Below are 22,011 nucleotides of genomic sequence, written 5' to 3'. Positions count from 1 at the left end.
ATATGGAGGGAGAGGTGTTAATTCCTTGCTGGTAGAGGGTTCTGGTGAAAAAGTCCAGTTGATGAAGTGGTCTTGAAGAAATCATCAAGCCTCAAGTTTCCTTACACCTTGGTGCTGCTTCCTTATTACTGTAGATCGAAATTCTCTAAAATGTTCATAATAAGGAAGCACATCAGGGTCTGATGATGATTCAATATAATGTATGATGTTATCCATATGTTGTCTTATAACAGACAATTTAAGATGAGGTGCAGCTGATTCTTCGTCTTTGTCATCATCATTGTCCTCTTGTTCTCCATGAAGAACATTTTCCGCAATCTCTCCCTCAGAAAAAATTTGATAACCCAAATCACCTTCATCATTTTCGAGCCATTGTTCCACATCATTCTCAGTTGCATTTTTGTTGTCGGCCCTCAGAAGAGTGTCCCAAAAATTAGAAGCCTCAACTCCTTCTAAGTCCATTTCAGGTTCTACATCGTACAACAACATCTTCCAAGCATTGGCCAAGGTAGTAATCTTCATATCTTTCCACACAGCTGCTAAGTCAAAGAAAGCAGATCTGATGTTGTATGCATGTAAATTTTTCAGTGTCCTGGTGCCGATACAAAGGACAATACTTCTCACTATTACCAGATCATGTCGTACAGTAAGCACACCTGCGCTACAGTTGCTGGCCGGCTCTCCCACTTTATCTGGAGGTAGCCAGGTAAAGTGGGAGAGCCACACCAAATAATTACTTATTTAGGGGAGGGAGTGTAGAGGCAGCCAGGGAAGAAGCAGATTAGCTGAAAAATATCAGTTAGCTAGTAGCATGGGGAATGCAATGTAGAATGAATGAGAATGAAAGACAGAATGAACAGGCTGGGCACTGAGTGAAAGAGTGAATTAGGAATTATGGAAAATGGGAATAAATGTCAGTTTTGGTGAAAGAGTGACCCAGCACGAGGGAAAGAGAGAGTGAATGAGTGTTATGGTGAAAGGGAATGAGTGGAAGAGCAAATGTAATTGGCTGAAAGAATAGAAAGTTAGCAATAACTTACACTACTTTATATATTAACTGACAACACAAACATATCACTGCATTCTCCCCTGGCCTGCAAAAAACTTGCGGCTTGGCCTGCACCACAGAGAGTGCAGTGCAGAAAGCAAGAGTCGAACAAATGAAATGAATTCCAGAAGGATAAATGAGTGTAACTGTGTGAGAAAAAGAACATAAACCATAAATGTTACAGTTAAGTTTCAACCCCAGTTTCAATCACTTATATTCTTACTTATTTAACTATTATGCATTAGTATTAAATTTACATTACACTCTATTGCATATCCCCCCCCCCAGGTTGTGAGAAAAAAGATAAATGAGTGAAGAAAGAAGAAGGAAAAAAAATAATAAAAAAATATATATATATACAGTGGATTCCGGTTATTTGGGCCACCGGTTAATCGGGGCAGCCGTTTATTTGGGGCAAATCTTAAAAAACAAAAACCAATCGAGAAAATAGCCAGGGTTTACTTTGCTTAATTGGGACAAAATGCCGTTTAATCGGGGCAGGAGACCTCAGCACTGGAGATTACCCTACGATTGTCTCCGACCGTACCACGTAGTTCGGTCGGATTTCTGGAGGTCACAACCATAAAACAATAAAAACAATTAGCAGTCACCTGTTAATTGGACTTTTCTGTTAGTGAAATCTATCATAAACGAACAGTAAACTCGATCTTATTGAATTTGCGGTAATACCAACAGCTGGAATTCTGTGGGTTATTATGGTGAAATGTGTTTACACTTCCATGAACTCTTCAATCAAATAAAAAAATTAATTTTCAGATCTTCTCTTCATTCCTATTTTTAAAGCTTCGTAATTTGTTACTCTGTTCTCACTTGCGCGTGTTGTGTTACTTGCAATTTGTGTGTGCCGTGTTCTTTGTTATTGATTGCTTATCTTTTTACTGTTTTAAATTTTAACCCCCACCCGCAAATGTCTGTGAACAGAAATGTCAACTAGTTTAGTTAGTATGTACACATTATTACAGTACATATTAATTCTTCCGATTATCACGTATATTCTTCCGATTTTCACGTATATTCTTCCGATTTTCACGTATCATTTAATTTTTTAATTGGTAAGGTAAAAAAGAGTAAATTTGTGCTTAATATATCTTTACTTTTATAGCCTGTGGATAATATTCCTCCTATTTTCGCTAATTAGAATCGCTGTTTAATTGAATTAAAATTCAATTCACAAACGTGATCGCAATGACCGGCGCTTACTACACATCGTATAGTGAACGGAACTTTACTGTGGTGAATTCGTCGTAACATGATTTGATTGTAGAGTGAACCAGTTGTAAAGGGGGGGATGCACATTGTATTTTTAACTATTTATGTGAAACTTCGGATAATTGGGGCAGCCGCTTAATCCGGCCAAAATGCACTAGTCCCGATGTGTCCCAAATAACCGGAATCGACTGTATATATATATTTTTTAATTATTATAAAATATAAGAAAAAAGTATAAAAATAGAATGCAAGTAGAGTGAGAATGCAGATTATGAATGAAGTAAATGTCTGTCTCTCCCACTCTCCACTGTCAGTGAACATATCCTACTCCCGAAGCAGGATGGGCAGTCTGACCATCCTACTGGACTCAACACAACACATGATCTGAACTGGGTACTCAAGCCCAGTTCCCTTTAAAACCCCATCCCCAGGTGGAGGGGGATGGGTCTCTATTTCCTCCCCTCTCTGCCTCCTCCATACTTCACCTGGTGGTGCTCATCCCCACTGACCTCTTTGGGGATGACTACTCTATCATCCCCATCCTTCCACCTGTTTCCCCCAATCTTCAGTCTCCCCCCCCCCACTAACTAAACTGAATGCGTACACTCCATTAACAATCCTGCCAAATTCTAATCAATGTCTAAATTCAACCGCTGTCCCGAAAATCTCTTTTGGCCTTTCCAAATTCTAGTGTTCAACTCCCCTTTTATAAATACCCCCCCCACCTTTTTTTTAAATATAAATAGGCCTTGTCACTGAAATCCTTGGAAATTAGGTAGCAGGCCTGCCAGACTACTTAAATAATTTACTGGGTGCCTGACCTGCCTCCTCGTGGCAAAGTGTGTGCAACGGTGGGTCCCAATGACTAAATGGTCAGAGAAACAACAGAACATAACACTACACAACATTCCACTCCACTCCCCACACACTTTTTAAATCTCTGGCTTCCACAGAGTTCTGTGTCACAAAAACAGAGTACACAATGCAGAGATGGGGGGAACCCCTGGTGCTGTGAGACAATTAACACACTTTACACTTTGTCCTGGTGCCTCTTGTAGCTTCTTCTGCATCTTCTGTTTCTTCCAAAACAACCATCACCTCTTCCAAAGGGTGCCTCCATAGCCAGGTGGGAAGGAGCAGCCGTGCGTAGCACACACTTCTTGATTAGACTAGGGGTTCGAGCCCATCACCACCAAATATGGAGGATGCGGAAAGGTCAGGGAATGACCACCGCATATCCTGGAGCAATATGGCCTTAGTTGCTAATGCTCCTAAAAACCAAATAACAAACAAACAACCTCTTCCAAAAACTTCTTTTTATACAACCTCTTACAAGCAATGATTGCACCCTGATCCATTGGTTGTATCAGTGAACTAATGTTAGGAGCCAGAAGAACACATTAAATTCTCTCATCCCTGCTAACCTCTCAGCATTAGGATGAGCAGTTGCATTAACTAGCAGTAAAACAGCCTTTATTTCATTAGAAGGAATTTTCAGCACATCTGCCAGTTGATAGCGTGGCACATCAGACAGATGTGCGACGCTATCAGATATAAGTAGGTACTAAATTTTTCCTTTAGGACAGAAATTTTTTGTCCGTTAAATCCAAAGTATTATGATATTATGTAAGATATTACGTATATTATGAGTACATAATTTCAAAATCACGCAAAATAACGCTACATAAGTCCACTTGATATCAATGGTTCGACTGTTGATGATCCTGCTCAGATAGCAAACAAACTGAATGAATATTTTGTATCTACATTCACACATGAGGAGTTATTAAGGTTTGAAAGTGCCAGAAGGTTATCATATTGTAGCAGGGGGTGCTTAATGATTTTGTAATAACAGAGCAAAGTGGAGGAGAAATTGTTGAAGTTAAACATAAGAAAGGCACCTGGGGTGAATGGGATCTATCCAGTTATATTAAAGGATGTGGCAAAGGAAGTAAGCAAACTTTTAGCCATAATTATGAGAGCATCCTTGGACTTAGGGGAAGTCCCCATGGATTGGAGATGTGCAAATGTATCCCCAATTCACAAAGGGGAATCGAAGGGTGACACGAGTAATTACAGACCAGTTAGTTTAACTTCTGTTCCGGGTAAAATAATGGAGTCACTGGTTAAAGATGCATTGCAGGATCATCTAGACAAGACTGCAGCAATGATTCAGACACAGCATGGGTTTGTTAAGGGAAAGTCTTGTCTGACAAAAATTTGATTTGTTATTAAAGGAACTGGATGCAAAAAAATATACTTGCATATACTTAGATTTCAGGAAAGCTTTTGACACTGTTGCGCATGGAAGACTACTGTACAAATTGGAGCAGAATGGTATTAAGGGTAAGTTGCTACAATGGATAAAAGGATGGTTGAGTGGGAGAAGACAGAGGGTGGTAATCAATGGGCACTGCTCTTTGTGGACTAATGTTATTAGTGGAGTCCCACAGGGTTCAGTTTTGGGCCCACTGTTGTTTTGTATTTTTATCAATGATATTGATGAAGGTATATCAGGCTTAGTGTCAACGTTTGCAGCTGATACAAAGGTTGGCAGGGTTGTTAATGACAGTAATGGCAGTGTGCTACTGCAACAGGATCTAGAAAATTTGGAAAGATGGGTTGAGAAGTAGCAACTGAAGTTTAGCATTGACAAATGCAAAGTACTGCATATGGATAGAAGTAACCCCAGAGGAACCTACCAACTGTGTGGTACTACACTTAGGGTGGTAGAAAATGAAAAAGACCTGGGAGTAATTGTGCAGTCAGATATGAAGTTTTCTAAGCAATGGAGACAGGCTGCCAGTGCATGTCATGGGGTTTTGTCAATGATATACAGGAATTTTGCTAGCAGGGAAAAGGAGATGATTGTCCCTCTGTATAAGGCCACGCCTTGAGTACTGCGTACAGGTTTGGAGGCCTCATTTTAGGAAGGATGTAGATTTGCTTGAGCATGTACAGAGAAGGGCAACAAGATTGGTGAGGGGGAATGAAGGGATTCTCTTACCAAGATAGGCTTAAGTTCTGCAAATTGCAGTGGCTGGAGACTAGGCACTTGCAAGGTGATCTGATTGAGGTGTATAAGGCCTTGAATGGGTTGAGCAAGCTGAATTCTAATGGGATTCTTCCACTTGTTCATATTACGAACCTAAGGGCTCTTAAATTCAAATTGAGGATAGAGCTGTAGAATGGATGTACGGAAATTTGCCTTTAGCCAGCAGGTGGTTAATTGCTGGAACAAATTTCCATCTGTCATTGTGGAAGTTGATAGGTTAAATAAATTTAAGGAGGATTATCTATATATTCTAATCTTAATTTATTTATCATCCAAATCTAAACTATTAAACTTTTGTAATATAATCTGTCTATAAAAATAAGAGGCAAATATAATAAAAAGTAATGAATGTAATCTTACATAATATCGATATATATTTATGTATATGTGTCAATTTTTTCTGCTTTCTGGCTTAATAATATTAGGTGGTTCTGCTGTAGTAGTTTTGCTACAGCAGAACTAAGAAGATTAATATGGATAATAATAATGGAAATGGTGAAATAATGAGCACTCAACCTGCATGGAGTGTAATTTGTCTTTAATTTCTTAAAGAATTAAGAATCAAAAATAAATAAAGAACATAAATATGACATAGCTTACAGCCTAATAACAATATTGGATCCTGTATTCCATGCCTGATGTGAGAACCACCAGTGGGATTTCAAGAACATATTTGTTCTAACCACCGACAAGTACATGAAACACAGACTGTACAAAGAATACTTCCTTATCGGTGTAACTAACAATATTAACCAAAACAAAGAAAACAAAAATAGAAACCATAATAAATATACCTTGAAAAAAGAACCCCCCCTTCCTCCTAACATAATCATGAATCCACCCAATCCAGTCAAGATGCTCACAAAAATTAGCCATCAAACAGATATCTAATCCTGCAACATCCAAATCCCTATTCTCTCTCTCTCTCTCTCTGTTCAAAATTTCTTACTGTCAGAATAAAGTATAGAACATATAATTAATTTTAAACCACTTTCTTGGTATATGAGGTTGATGGTGCTATAAGGACAGCATTTTGCTTTCTTTCTTTGTGTATAATTTTTTTTAAGAGATGGTTTGGAAATATCTAAGCTATTACTTTTTTTCTGATAGGCCATGATCCCAATATATGTTATAATGGAAATGTTGACTGTGCTGATTCTGCAGCATGTTTAAGAGTAAATGGAGTGCCTTATTGCAGAGGTAAAAATTTGTTAAATTGAATGTAACTTAATTATTTATATTATATGACTAAGTATTCGAGATGTTAATTAATCATGAATTAATTATATGTTCTAAAATTGTGTTTAGAAATATATTTTTATCAATTTTAATTAGATCCATGTGAGAGTCCACATGCTTGTGGAATGAATGCAGAATGTCGAGCTGTCAATCATGCTGTAGTCTGTGTATGTCCTCCAACATATACTGGCGAGCCTCACTACCGTTGTACTAAAGGTAATTATTTATGTATTATTTTTCAATTTTTAAAATAATTAATTTATGTACTTAATAATTAACTATAAGTAATTGATATACTGTACTTAATTTAAGGGATTTGTTTATTTAAATTTATGTATTAACAGGCAAAATAAACCAATATATGATTACAAAACAAAAAATGAAGTTTTTTATATAATTTAAATATATAACAAAGTTTTAGATTACCTTTCTCTTATATAACTATGGTGTTATAGAGTACTAATTTATACATCATAAAGTTGGTAATAGGTTCTGTTGTTCTCTCTAATTTTGGCTTTTCTTATTTATAGTTGAATGTACTGTTCATTATGATTGCCGTAACAATGAGATCTGTGAAAGCAACAAATGTATTGGTAAGTAAAAATTTAAAACTGAATTTTTAATGCTTATTGTAGTTTTAAAAGTTTTTTTTTGTTTGTTTTAAGTTGTTTTCTTTTATTAATTTATGAGCAGATTCCTTATTTCAAAAAAGTTGATTATTTTTTAAACAAAAAATCGGCTAATAAATTAATGAAACAAAGACAAAGAAATCCCATCCTGATATGTAAAACATTTAAAAGTTTAAAATTTGCTGCATTTCTAATGCTGTGAGGTACATGATGTAAATGATATAAGTTCCACAGATTTTTATACAACAGTAAGCTGAAAACTACTAATACAATTTCCTAATGCCCAAGGACTCTTTTCTAACAAAACATATTAATCTAATTGTAAGTGAGTCTTGCAGTTCAAAGCTAGAAATGAAATCATTATCAGATCACTAACTTATATCAAATTTTGTATTACTTCATGAAAGTGGAGGGGAGGACTGATTTTAATAGTAAAGGTCAATCAGCCTCATCTGCCATAACTACAAGCACAAAATCTTTATAAATGTTATTCTTAAAATTAACTACCCAAGTAAAATAGGAAGAATCTGAAAAGTACCGTACATAGCCTTTATTGATTATAGGAGGATTTTTGATTGATTTAATCAGCCACTTTGCATATTTAGAGCATTAGAATAAATAAGAATCAAAAGTGAATATTTAGATTTATTTAGAGTAATGTAAAAGAATAGTGAAAGTATAAATTTCGGTAAGAATTCCAGATTCAAAATTGAAATATGCGCGAAATAAATGTGACCACTTTCAAAAACCTTTCCCAACTATTTTTAAATTTTCAAAAATCTACAGAACATCCCATTAATCTGAAACATACCTGTAGATGAGACACAAATGGGGAGTCAATGTTTCTTGAACAGAAACATCAAAATCATTTTAAGAATAATGAAGAAAGACAAAATAAGAATATGAGAAGACAAAAGTGAATTTAATTGCAGCAGTGATAGACATACAATTAGTCCTGTCACGGCATGGTGGTGCCAGGGGTTATTTGTTTTATTCACTCAAAAAGATGAAAGTGGAAATGAGTAGACTGACTTACAAGTAAAAATTATGACAGGTAGCTTAAGTTCCTAACCAAATATGGTAAAAGAAAAAGAAATAAGAGAAAGACAAAAAAAAAGGGGAATGAAAACCACAAAGGAATTGGCTGGAATTTAGGAGAATATTTTGTACAGTCATGGGATGCAACATACTATGTAATTAATATAAATTTCAATTCATAAATGTATCTGTTGGTCTAGGTTAAATCTTGAATAAAACCATGAAAATTTTGAATAAGTTTATAGTTAACTTCAAAGATTTATCTATGTTTATTCTAGACTCCTTAAAATGGTAATAATAACTTTTACAGATGCCTGTCATGGCCAGCATAACTGTGGAACAAATACAATATGTATAGCCAAGGACCATGGAGCTATTTGTCGATGCCGTGATGGTTTCTATGGTGATCCTGTAGCTGGTTGCAGAAGTAAATTTTTATTTTTATCTATATCATAATCTTGCAGTAATGATAATATTATTACTTGTAGCATTACATGGAATTAATTTTTTTTTCTGCGTTTTGTGTGCATTGGATTGCCTTGTTTTTAAGGAATCTTTTTAGATGCTTTGGTATATTTTGTTTTGTATTTTTTAAATGTTCTTAATTTAAGATAATCCTTATAGTTATTTCTGATAAATATCAGTATTAAACAAAAATATAATGAACAGTATATTATAAATATTTTATGCTCTTAGCTAATCAAAATGCTTATGTAGAAATTAAATGAAACTGAAGTATTCTGAAGTGTTTAAAGTTTATAATAATGATTAAAATGGTTATTTTATAGGAACTATCAGATGTGAAGATGATCTCATTTGTCCAACTGGTGAATTATGCCAAAATAAATTTTGTAGAGGTAAGGATACTATGTTTACTTTTGGGTATAATCCTTCCCACCCTAGTTTATAAGATGTAGTGTTAAAAAAATAAATAAATAAATGAACTCCCATTATAATACACCTGCTTTTAGTACTCTTTTCTTCCAGCCCTGTGATCAATCCTGTTAAGTGGTTGGATCTTGCTTATAATGCTTTCCTGCTTATAGCACTCTTTGGGGCAAATCAGGGCCGTACTTACACAGTGTGCCAATTAAATAACAAGACTGATGCCACTACAAAAAAAAGAATAACACTAACGGCAAAGTAAGGTTATATATTTTCGACGTAATTACCTCCGATGTGTACACACTGTTTACCTCTTTTATACAAGTTTCGAAAACACTTCTGGAACTCGTCTTCTGGTACTGCTTTCAGCTGGTTGGTCACTGCAGCCTGGATGTCCTCTTTTGTCCTGCATCTCATTCCTTTCATGGCTGTTTTGATTTTGGGGAAGAAAAAGTAATCTGCTGGAGCCAAATCCGAAGAATTGGGGTGTTCGATGACTGGAATCGATTTTTTTACCAAAAATTGCTTGATGTTGACAGCAGAAAGTGCGAGTGCATTATCATGCAACAACAACCAATTTTTGGAGTTTAACATTTTGCATCTCACCCAACAAATTCGATCCCACAACCTCTTCACCACTTTTTCAACACTTCAGAACTTTTTCGTGACTGTTGTCCCTTGAGACACAAATTTTCAATCGATAATGCCTTTGATATCAAAGAAGATGATCAACATGGTTTTCACTCGTGATTTTTATAACAACACTTTTTTCTGATGGAGAAAGCGGCAAACGCCATTTTGAACTCTGACATTTTGTCTTGGGATCATATTAAAATACCCAACTCTCATCACCGGTAATGATTCTACTCAAAAATGTTGGGTCATTTTCAACACACACCATCAAATCAATGCGACACTTGACTCTTTTCTCGTTGCTCGAAACTCAACAAATATAGTACAAAATGGAAACAAATTTTTCTCTTACCCAGAGCTTCTTTTAGAATTTCTTGTACAGATTCCTTATTGCTACCGATCATCTCAGCAAGCAACCTCGTTGAAATTGATCTGTCTTCAGTCACAATTTTCCCCTGCAAAAGCTTAGCATCTTGGGCCCCGAGAAGTGTAAGTACAGTCCTGCGGCTAATCCCTTTGAAAGTCCCATAATTGGAAGTTTAGTGTGTGTGTGCACGCATTGATAAAAGTTGTTGAGAAGAAAAAAGAAAAAGGAAAATGGGGGAAGACAAAATGAAAAGATAAGAGGAGGTAATATAGTAGTATATTAAATTGATTCTATCTGTTATTATTATGCTTTTTACTTTTTAAATTTTATTTTTTCAGTTTTTTTACTTTTATTTTTAAATTTTTATTTTATTTTTTACTTTTACAATTTGATTTTATCTTTTATTATTATACTTTTTACTTTTTCAATTTGTAACTATACTACCTTCTCTCATCTTTCCATTATGCCTTCCCCCATTTTCCTTTTTCTTTTATCTTCTCAACAACTTTTATAAATATATAACAAAATTATAGTTGATGGATATTTTCTGTCTATCATGGCCCTTGTCCATAAGTTTCCCCTCTATCTTCCTTTTATTTCCAAAAAAAAATTTTATAGTTATATATACACACTGCCCTACCATTAATATCCAGACACTTGCCTTTAGACAAAAAAAAGAGCTCTTATTGTGTCAGTTAATATTTTGTGCTGAAACCTTTTGCTTTTATGACGGGCCTTCAGTCTTCGTGGCATACTCTCAACCAATTTTTTATAAATGTCAGGTGATATGTTCCACCACTCTGCCTTTAACGCAGCCACCAGTTCGGCCTTGTTTTTTGGTGATCTCAACATGCACGTACTCGACGATCCAATGCATCCCAAAGATGCTCGATAGGGTTCAGGTCAGGACTCTGGGCTGGCCAATCCAACTTTTCCACACCCATGTCCTCAAACCACTCTGTTACTACCTTAGCAGTATGGCATGGTGCATTGTCTTGCTGATACAGGTATGGGCCTTCTCCGAAGTATTGCCATAATGTGGGAATCACCTAATTGTCCAGGATGTCCTGCTGTTGAACAGCATTCATGGTTTTGTCGATAACAACTAATGGGCCAAGCCACACCATGAAAAGCTGCCCCATATTATGACACTGCCTCCACCAAATTTCATTGTTGGGAGGATACAGTCAGGAAGGAACTGTTCCCCTGACATTCACCACATCCAGGAACAACCATTAGACTGGTATAGTGTGAACCTCGACTCGTCTCTGCATAGGACTGTTTTCCACTGCTCTACAGTCCAGGATTCATCCTCCTTACACCATGTTAATCGGCATCTAGCATTTGTTGAGGTGATCAATGGCTTGTGAACAGCTGCACGACCGTTGTAACCCATATTATGGAGTGTCCTTCTATTGTACTAATGCTGACATTAGTCCCAGTACTCTCACAGAGGGTTTGTGTGACTAGAAACAATGGCAAATTATGATTTGTATGCACAGTTCTTTGCAGAATTCTCTTGTCCTGTTCTGCTAGTTTTCTGGGTTTACCAGGCCGTTTTTTGGCAGATTTAGTCCCATTACTCTTCCATTTGCATATGAATTCACTAGCCATTAATCTAGGGATCCACAGAGTGACTGCGATGTCTCATACAGAACACTTGCCTATGTGGCATCCTACTATCATTCCATGTTGGAAGTCTGTTAATTCTGTTGAATGTGTTATCTTGCATGCTCACTTTTGCAATTGTCTGTTCAGAGCCCAGTGTGCATATTTATAGCAGGTTCTGTGACATGTTTCATGCATAGGACCTCTTTCCCCATCCATGGAGGGGTGTCCAGATATTAATGGTAGGGCAGTGTGTATATATATAGATAAATAGATTGGGGAAAAGGTGGAAGAAGGCTGACAAAACCAGAAGTAGTAACAATGGAAAAATCATTGGGTACCTGAAAAATAAAAATAATATATTACAGTTGTACTTAATGCTATAGATCTGATGATTTTAACTTCTTCAAGGATCAGCAGCCAAAAACAAAGTAAATATAACAAGAGGTGCAGTCTCTGTTTCTGATACGAAATATATGTAGCGTGTGGTTGAGACAATGAAACCAAGTTGTAAAAGAGTGCACAGAAGCCAAAAGTGGCAGTAAATCTAGTGAGAAGTTGATGTATATTTCATAGCTGATCCGACAAAAAAGAAAAAGAAAATAAAATAAAAAATATTATAAACTAAATCAGAGAAAATTTAGAATGACCAAGACAAAGAAAGACAACTTACTGTGGTGTCAAGCGGGTGTCTGGGAGGTGGACGGAGGAAGGTGACTGTCTAATTAAGCTGCATCGGTGTACAAAAGAATTAGCAAATTAGTTCCCGGATTATTTATAACATGTTATAGCGACCTCATGTGTGGGAGGGGAGAGGCTGTAAGTAGGTCAAAACTAATGTTACAAAGTGTGATGGGAAGAGCGGGAATTAAACCAATGAAGCATAAGACCCAGGATAGAGGAGAAATATAAAACTGACATAGTAGCATAGAAAGATGCTAAACTTTGTTAGAGACAAAAAAAAGTGAATGATAACAGAAAAAGTATCATCTCAAATATTGCTTTCGGTCAGTATAATTTCTTATGAGAAAAAAAAAAAATTAAGGAGTTAAGGACAGTAAAAAGTAAATGGAAGAAGGGGAATATAGGCAAACTCTGGTAGTCTGGCAATGTAAAACCCATTCCTATAGTAGGACCCTACTTAACTTGCTACTATAGGTTCCAATAATAACCTATAGTAGCTATTTTTATAAAATTATTATAAATTACCATCAACCTTTAATAATATTTGTTAAAATTTATATGTTAATTTAAAACTCAAATGTTAACACATGATCATATTGCCTCAGATTTTATGTATACAAAATTGAGAGCTTTATACATTTTTTTTTTTTTTTTTTTTTGTTCTGTTGCTTTCTTATGTATATGGTTGCATCCCTTTTTCTTTTGGTTTTGGTAGGTAAATAAAAGATATCAATGAGAATTATAATATTCTTAATTCAATTTAATTATTAAAAATTAAGCATCTGTAACTCTGCATTACTTAAATCATTATTATTTTACTCATAAATATATTATTTTGAGATAGGGACTGAGATTTTGTCACATGTATCTGTGTTGAAAACTATCCATGAGTATTATTTCATTACTTAAGGATAATCTGTTGCACAAATTCCTTTGCAAAGAACAATTCTGTTAGTTATTAACAGCTAAAAAAAATTTAATTTTATAGAGAATAACTTCCTTACATTTAGTTTCTCTTCCATTATTTAGCCACTGGGAGGATGATAATTTATTATAGCTAATGGACCATTAGCTATACTTTGTGAATCAGGAAATAATTTATACTATTACTTAAATAGTTGATAAAATTTAATTGTGAAATATCTTTCCCCTAAATACTTTATTGAAATAACTATTTGGCAAACCCCATTTGTGTGCTTTTTAATTTAATCTCATTGCATAATAATTTAAGAAAATTTTGGTTCCAAGGAAATATTCATCATATTTATTATAAACAGATGAAATAATAATAAAATGAAACTTTTTGATAATTTGCATACAGAATTAATATTTAATAATCTATCAATTCTTTAAAAATTAATTATGGATGAATATGAGACATTTTTAAAAATCTTTATAACCATTTTTATAGTCCCCTGCAACCTTGATCGTGAATGTGGGAATAATGAACGGTGTGATGAAGGTCGCTGTGTGGGTAAGTAGCACTTTAAGTTTTGCTGTTTATATATTAAATATACACTAGAATAATTTATTATACAGAAAATTCTTCTGTAACAAATTCTCTGCTCATACGAATTTTATTTCCTTTTAGCCATTTGCCATTCCAATAAAGAATGCCCTGAACATCAGACATGCAGTTTAGGAAAATGTATAGTTGGTAAGTTCTGTTGGAGTTGAAGACAAAATAAGAGAACTAATTGTTTTATTAAAAAATATCTACAGTCAGTCTGCTATAATGTGCATTTCCGTAATGCAAATTTGCTCCAACACTACTGATATATTTTGGAAACAATGCGAGTATAATGCAATTTTCACTTTGGCTCGTGCACGATTTCGTCTGCGAGTAACACTAGATGAACGCAAAACCCCCTTGATGCCTCCGTAGCCAGGTGGGCAGGAGCAGCAGTGCATAGCACACACGCTTCTTGATTAGACTGGGGTTTAAGCCCGTGACCACCAAATACTGAGGATGCGGAAAGGTTAGGAAATGACCACCACATATCCTCGGAGCAATATGGCCTTAGTTGCTAATGCTCCTAAAATCCAAATAACAACAACAACAACCACGCAAAACCCAGCACCAAGGTGAGTGTAGCGACCTGCGCAGCAATACATACAAGTTTACAAACCTTTAAAAATGTCAAATATGTGAGCTATATTTCCCATTTACTGTAGTTGTATTGGTCAGAGACACACTGTTGTCATTCACTGTATTCACAAGATAACACGTGATATTGTAGGCTGACTCATGTTTTCAGGAGCTCACATTTTTTGTTTGAACAGAAATTTCATGAGGTGTGATAGCACGAGCAGAGGAACACATTTCTGAAGGTCACTATCATAAAACAATAAAAACAATTTGCAGTTCCTGATTTATTGGGTTTTCTGTTAGTGCAATCTAATTACAAATGGGTAGTAAACTCGATCTTTTGCATTTGTGATAATACCGATAGCTGGAATTCTGTGGGTTTTTATGTTATTATGTTGAAATGTGTTTCCCCTTCATGAAACCTTCAATCATATAAAAAACATAAATAAATTTTTAGAATCTTCTCTTCATTCCTATTTTTTAAACTTTGTAAACTTGTCTCACTTGCACAATTTGTGTGTCTTGTATTCATCGTTACCGATTGCTTATCATTTTCACTGTTTTAAATTTTACAATAAAAAAAAAAAATGTCAAGTGACCAGAAATATCAATCAAATGAACTTCATATCTTGTCATGGTAAAGTGCTATATTTACTGTAATATTTATTTATTTATTCGAAATTTCAGTTGTTTAAACCTGTTAGCAATTTTATTTGGTTTCTAACTTCTTTTAGTGTTTTACTTACCAGACTGAACATTTTTTTTTTAGTGCTCTGCCCCATCCCTATTTTTTCCCTATGCCCTGTTGTTTTTAAAGCGCGAATACCATAACTCAATCAGCTTCAACTTCTCGAAAATCTGCTACCAATTCCTTAAATGCCGATCTTCAGGTAATTCTCCAGTGGGGCAAAGACAACTTAGTTGATTCCAACCCTTCTAAAACTCAGTCTTGTCTTATATCTCACAAAAAGGATCCTTCTGCTCCTATGCTTATCTTTAGTGACACTCCGATTTCTAGGCAAAATGATATATCTCTTTTGGGGATTACCCTGACTTCTAATCTCTCTTGGCACAAGCACATTACAAATATTGCTTCCTCTGCATCTAAAAAACTTGGTTTTCTCTTTCGCTCTCGGCGTTACTTTTCTTCCAAACAGCTGCTCACTTTGTAAAAATCACAAATCTGCCCTGCCATGGAATATTGTTCCCACATCTGGGGTGGGGCCCCCAAAACCTCTCTCAGGCTTCTTGATTCCATTCAGAAGAGGGCAGTTAGGTTAATTAATGATTCATCTCTAACAGAGTCTCTCCACTCGCTTTCTCATAGACTACTGTTTCTGCTGCATGCGTCTTCTACAGATACTTCCACGGGCACTGTTCTTCTGAATTGGCTTCTATATTTCCCGCTCTCTCTTTCAAAACAGTCCAAACACGCGCCGCCACCAGCCAACATCCATTTACTGTCCAACTTCAAACCCACAGAACCAACTTTTCATCTTCCTCATTTATTCATTCAACTGCCGTTTTCTGGAACAACCTTCCTTCTTACGTATTTCCTGAAAATTACAATCAACAGAAGTTCAAGTCCAATGTCAACAAATATCTCCTTTCGTCTTCTCAACCTCCAACCCAAGCACGGTACTAAGTACTATAGGTTCTAATACCTCTCGTGTTTGGGGTTCACATAAAAAAAAAAAATATATATATATATATTGCAAACTTTGTTTGCTCTCTTCCTGAGTTTTCTGCATTTTAAAATGATGTCTTTGAGCACTGCTCAATACACATTAGTAAATTCTGCAATAAGAAGCCTAAAATGGCTATAAATGCATCACTTTGCCCTTTTTTGAATAATGCATTGGAAGTGGAATATTGTTTATTCTGTTTATTTCATTTTATGTATTATTCAATGACTCGTTGTATTGAGCCATCTAATTCTCTCAGCAAATAATTTCTTAGAACTGTCGTTTAATGACTTCAAAAAATTTCAATAACCATCACCTTTGGAAGACTTACTTCTACTCAAAAGTTGGGTAGCTGTCATGTCAGTATAATAATTAATCAGGCAACAACTCAGCGTTCTTATGGGCCTATATGAGAGCTTGAAGGACAGGGTGGATGCCCTCGAAGAAACTAAATTGAGGGGCCCATCAGGCTCTCAGCTGCCCACATCAACGCCAGAGCTTGCACTTGGTCATCACGCAACACAGCGGCAACCCCTAAGGCAGAATGCGCTGGTCCCACAGGAACTAGTTGTTGTTGGTGACTCTATTGTCAGGGAAACGGGGAACATCCTTTGTAAAAAGGATAGGTGGAACAGGACCAGGGTATGTCTGCCAGGGGCAAAGGTTGATGACGTTGTAGAGCGGATATCATCTTTCAAGGGCACAAAAGGTGATATAGTTGTACACGTTGGCACTAATGATATTAAGAGTAGGAGACCGGCAGAATTACTCAACAAGTACAGGTCACTGTTGAAAAAAAGCCGTGAAATAGGGTTGAATTTGAAAGTGTCTGCAATTCTGCCCAGACACGATAGGAGGGAGTATATGATGAGAGCCTTGTCGATCAATTCGGCCCTGGAAAGATTGTGCAAGGCTCAAGGGGTAGAATTTTTTTCAGCCTGGACTGTACTTGTTAATAGGAGAGATTGCTTCTACAGGGATGGGATACACTTAAATAGAAAGGGTGCAAGAATATTTGCTGATGCTATCGAGGCAGTGTTAGGTGGGTCGGAAAACTGCTAGTTTGGGGGGATACAAAGACTAATAGTTTAACAGTAACCGCAGGCAGAGGTGAAGGCGATTCTTGCACAACTTCTATTAGAATAAGAAGCGACCTGGAGCGAGGGGTGTTGGGGGTTTCAGGGACGGATGGCAGTCATCATGGAATAGTTGGGTATATGGGATGTGTTAGGGTAACCAGGAATAGGCATAGGAGCATGTATGCTTGCATGTATACCAATGCTAGAAGTATAGTAAATAAATTTGATGAATTTGAAGTGTTGGTCAAGACATCAAAGGCGGATATTGTTGGGATAGCAGAGACGTGGTGTCACAAAGATATAAGGAATGCAGAACTGGAATTTGGGGAGTACAATGTGTACAGAAAGGATAGACAGGACAGAAAGGGAGGGGGTGTTATGCTGTTAATTAAGAAAAACATAAAATCAAAGGAAGTGCACCCAGTTAATATAGATGAACAGTGCTCTGTTGAGTCAGTTTGGTGCGAGATAAGCACTGCGAAAGGAAAAATAAGGGTAGGAGTGTGTTATAGGCCTAATGACTTGAATGAGTACAATGAACAATTGTACAGAGAAATAGAGTGGGCCAGTAAATCTGAATGTCTTATAATGGGGGATTTTAACTTCCCAGATATTGACTGGAACTTGTGGGTTGGTCACTCACACACCAGTCAGACTTTTGTGGATTTATTGGATGATTGTTTTCTGCAGCAGCATGTTCGAGAGGCAACCAGAGAAAGTAACACTCTTGATCTGGTTATCAGCAGTGATCATTCGTGTATTAAGAATTTGCAGATAAAGGAACCACTAGGTGGCAGTGATCACAGTGTGCTGAAGTGGGATTTACTCAAAGAGGTAACTACCGTCAGGGGTAAAGGAAAGGGTTTTTGCTTCCGTAAAGGGGAGTACAGTGGTCTCAGACAGTTTTTAAATTCTGTACAGTGGGATCAACTGACGATGTTACCAACAGTAAATTCTAAGTGGGAAGCATTCAAGGAATTAATCGTGGAAGCTACTAGACTTTATATACCGATTAAGAAATATCGTTCAAGGTTTAGGCCTAAATGGTTATCAAATGAACTAATGAGACTCGTGACAGAGAAGAAAAATGCATGGGATGCATATAAATTATCAGGTGACGCAGAAGCCTGTGGCAGATATAAGCTAGTCTGTAATCAGGTCACAAAGGAGGTTCGGCAAGCGAAGGCGGATTACGAGAAATCTTTGGCAAAGGATGCTAAGAAAAACAGCAAGGATTTCTTTACTTATATAAACTCTAAAAGGAAGGGGATGAATATGATTGGTCCACTTGACATCGATGGTTCGACTGTTGATGATCCTGCTCAGATAGCAAACAAACTGAATGAGTATTTTGCATCTACATTCACACGTGAGGAATTATTACAGTTTGAAAATGGAAGAAGGTTATCAAATTGTAGCAGTGTGCTTAATGATTTTGTAATAACTGAGAGCAAAGTGGAGGAGAAATTGTTGAAGTTAAACATAAGAAAGGCACCTGGGGTGGATGGGATCTATCCAGTTATTTTAAAGGAGGCGGCAAAGCAACTAAGCAAACCCTTAGCCATAATTATGAGAGCATCCTTGGACTCAGGGGAGGTTCCCACGGACTGGAGATGTGCAAATGTGTCCCCAATTCACAAAGGTGGATCGAAGGGTGACACGAGTAATTACAGACCAGTTAGTTTAACTTCTGTTCCGGGTAAAATAATGGAGTCACTGGTTAAAGATGCATTGCAGGATCATCTAGACAAGACTGCAGCAATAATTCAAACACAGCATGGGTTTGTTAAGGGAAAGTCTTGTCTGACAAATTTGATTGGTTATTATGATGTGGTCACAAAGGAACTGGATGCGAAAAATAATTTTGATATCATATACTTGGATTTCAGGAAAGCTTTTGACACTGTTGCGCATGGAAGACTACTGTACAAATTGGAGCAGAATGGTATTAAGGGTAAGTTGCTACAATGGATAAAAGGATGGTTAAGTGGGAGAAGACAGAGGGTGGTAATCAATGGGTGCTGCTCTTCATGGACTAATGTTATTAGTGGAGTCCCACAGGGTTCGGTGTTGGGTCCACTGTTGTTTTGTGTATTTATCAATGATATTGATGAAGGTATATCAGGCTTAATGTCGAAGTTTGCAGATGACACAAAGGTTGGCAGGGTTGTTAATGACAGTAATGGCAGTGTGCTACTGCAACAGGATCTAGATAATTTGGGCAGATGGGCTAAGAAGTGGCAACTGAAGTTCAACCTTGACAAATGCAAAGTACTGCATATGGGTAGAAGTAACCCCAGAGAAACGTACCAACTGTGTGGTACTACACTTAAGGTGGTAGAAAATGAAAAAGACCTGGGAGTAATTGTGCAGTCAGATATGAAGTTTTCTGAGCAATGCAGACAGGCTGCTAGGGCAGGTCATGGGGTTTTGTCAATGATATATAGGAATTTTGCTAGCAGGGAAAAGGAGGTGATTGTCCCTCTGTATAAGGCAATGGTCAGGCCACGCCTTGAGTACTGCGTACAGGTCTGGAGGCCTCATTTTAGGAAGGATGTAGATTTGCTTGAGCGTGTACAGAGAAGAGCAACACGATTGGTGAGGGGAATGAAGGGATTCTCTTACCAAGAGAGGCTTAAGTTCTGCAAATTGCAGTGGCTGGAGACTAGGCACCTGCGCGGTGATCTGATTGAGGTCTATAAGGCCTTGAATGGGTTGAGCACGCTGAATTCTGATGGGATCCTTCCACTTGTTCAGATTACGAACCTACGGGGACATAAGTTCAAATTAAGAAAGGACAGATGTAGAATAGATGTGCGGAAATTTGCCTTTAGCCAGCGGGTGGTTAATTGCTGGAACAAACTTCCATCTGTCGTTGTGGAAGTTGATAGGTTAAATAAATTTAAGGAGGAACTGGACAGGCATTTGGAGGGAATGGCGTGATGATTTTTTTTTTTTTTTTTTTTTGGCTGATGCTGCATAAGCTCCTACACTTGCTTTCTTGCATCATGTGCCACTACTACTACTACTACTACTACTACTACTACTATTTCCCAGTAGATAGAATTAGTTTTACAGGAAGCATTATCATTACTTGTTAAATCTGAATCATTTTCAGGTAATTGCTCCAGTTCTGATAAGTAATATAGAGCATTCATTAAGCATATTACCTCAACTGAAAAAAGTGGTTTAAATAACATTTATTTGTTATAATAATAAATATTATTTAAACCAGTTTTTTTGGTTGAGGCAATATACTTAATGAATGATTATGCAACCCGAAACTCGAGGCCTGTTCTCCAATATAGAGCATGTTTAATGTAAGTTCATAATTTGAGTTCATTTGTTTTACATGTACTTGTATTACCGAATAACAAGGAAATTAGCACAGTTTTACTACAGCATATATATGTTTATATACTGAAGAATATTGGTTATTTGGTTTTTCAGGAGCATTAGCAACTAAGGCCATATTGCTCCGGGATATGCGGTGGTCATTCCCTGAACTTTCCGCATCCTCCGTATTTGGTGGTGACGGGCTCGAACCCCGGTCTAATCAAGAAGCGTGTGCTATGCACTGCTGCTCCTTCCCACCTGGCTACGGAGGCGCCTACTGAAGAATATATTTATACGCATGAAATTTTTTTACTTTTGCTAGCTGCAGATACATGACTTGCACATGCATACAAAGCAATGTGATCTAATAATTAAAGGGACATTTCAGGCAAATATGTTATGGTAAAATTGACTACAGTTATACTTCTAGGTATGACACTATATATTTTATTTATTAAAAAATAAATAATAAAAAACACTGTGTAAAAAGATGTATTTTTAGAAAAATGTTGTGAATCCATAGAAAATTATATATATATATATATATATATATATAGTTATAATAACTTTAAAATGTTCAAAAGTCAGATTAACCATTGCCATAGTTCTAATGGTTTATGTTTAAGAGTATTAACTTGCAAGGGTAAGATGCAAAAGAAGAATCCCCCCCCCCCAAAAGCAATTAGGACACATTTTCAGAATAAAAAAGATGTGTGAAATTTAAAAAGATGTACAGTAGCAAATGCAAATTGTTATGAATAGTGAGTAGATAAAAATACTTTATGAAAATTTGGAAAGTTTTCACATCCTCCCTTGTATCTTGTGGCTTACAGGATTTAAATTATCTACAAAATGTATCAGTTTTAATGTTCACAGTAAATCGAACTTCATGCCACCCTGAGTTGGTCTGCTATTGCATTACTTTTAATCTACTTTTGCTCTTTTTCTGAGCTTTATCAAAACTAAAGTTTCATTAAAAATCTATGTTCTTAGCTGATTTGTGCAGACATTTGCTAGTCTAAGTCAACTATCACTAATACTCTAAAAAGAAAAAAATAATAATTTCATATTTCCATGAACTTCCTTTTATTCATAACATAGTCTAACTAGTGATATGAATATAGAATATTATCCAAAAGATTATTCTTGAAAATTATCCACTGTCAAATCTGAAATATGAGAAGAAAGTTTTCTTTGGAAAGGCATGTCAAAAATTAAATGGTCATCTTCTAGACATAAATGTGAAGCAACTGAATCACATAGTTGATCTGCTTACTGAATAAAAATGCATAGTAAAAAATTAATATATGGGATATAGTAGAAAGTGCACCTGTTTTGTAGACTACACACTGTATTAATAGGAGTTTCATGTTAATTCCTTTTGCAATTAACAATTTGCTTTTGTA

General features: G+C 36.2%; 1 protein-coding gene across 3 annotated transcripts in view; it reads left to right on the top strand.

Annotated features, from left to right (window-relative positions):
* The window catches only part of LOC150088897 (uncharacterized), a 599,507-nt gene that overhangs the window by 371,613 nt on the left and 205,883 nt on the right, over positions 1-22,011 (top strand). For all 3 annotated transcript variants that reach the window (XM_090369705.1, XM_090369706.1, XM_090369707.1), the window contains 7 exons: positions 6,444-6,533; positions 6,669-6,788; positions 7,103-7,165; positions 8,550-8,666; positions 9,028-9,096; positions 13,828-13,890; positions 14,008-14,073. In XM_090369705.1, coding sequence (XP_090225831.1) covers positions 6,444-6,533; positions 6,669-6,788; positions 7,103-7,165; positions 8,550-8,666; positions 9,028-9,096; positions 13,828-13,890; positions 14,008-14,073 — 588 coding nt within the window. The remainder of the gene's footprint in view (positions 1-6,443; positions 6,534-6,668; positions 6,789-7,102; positions 7,166-8,549; positions 8,667-9,027; positions 9,097-13,827; positions 13,891-14,007; positions 14,074-22,011) is intronic.

This window comes from Mastigoproctus giganteus, chromosome 3 (assembly GCF_048544385.1).
Source record: "Mastigoproctus giganteus isolate SK-2022 chromosome 3, ASM4854438v1, whole genome shotgun sequence".
Classification (NCBI taxonomy): Eukaryota; Metazoa; Arthropoda; class Arachnida; order Uropygi; family Thelyphonidae; genus Mastigoproctus; species Mastigoproctus giganteus.
This window is presented reverse-complemented; position numbering and strand designations above follow the sequence as displayed.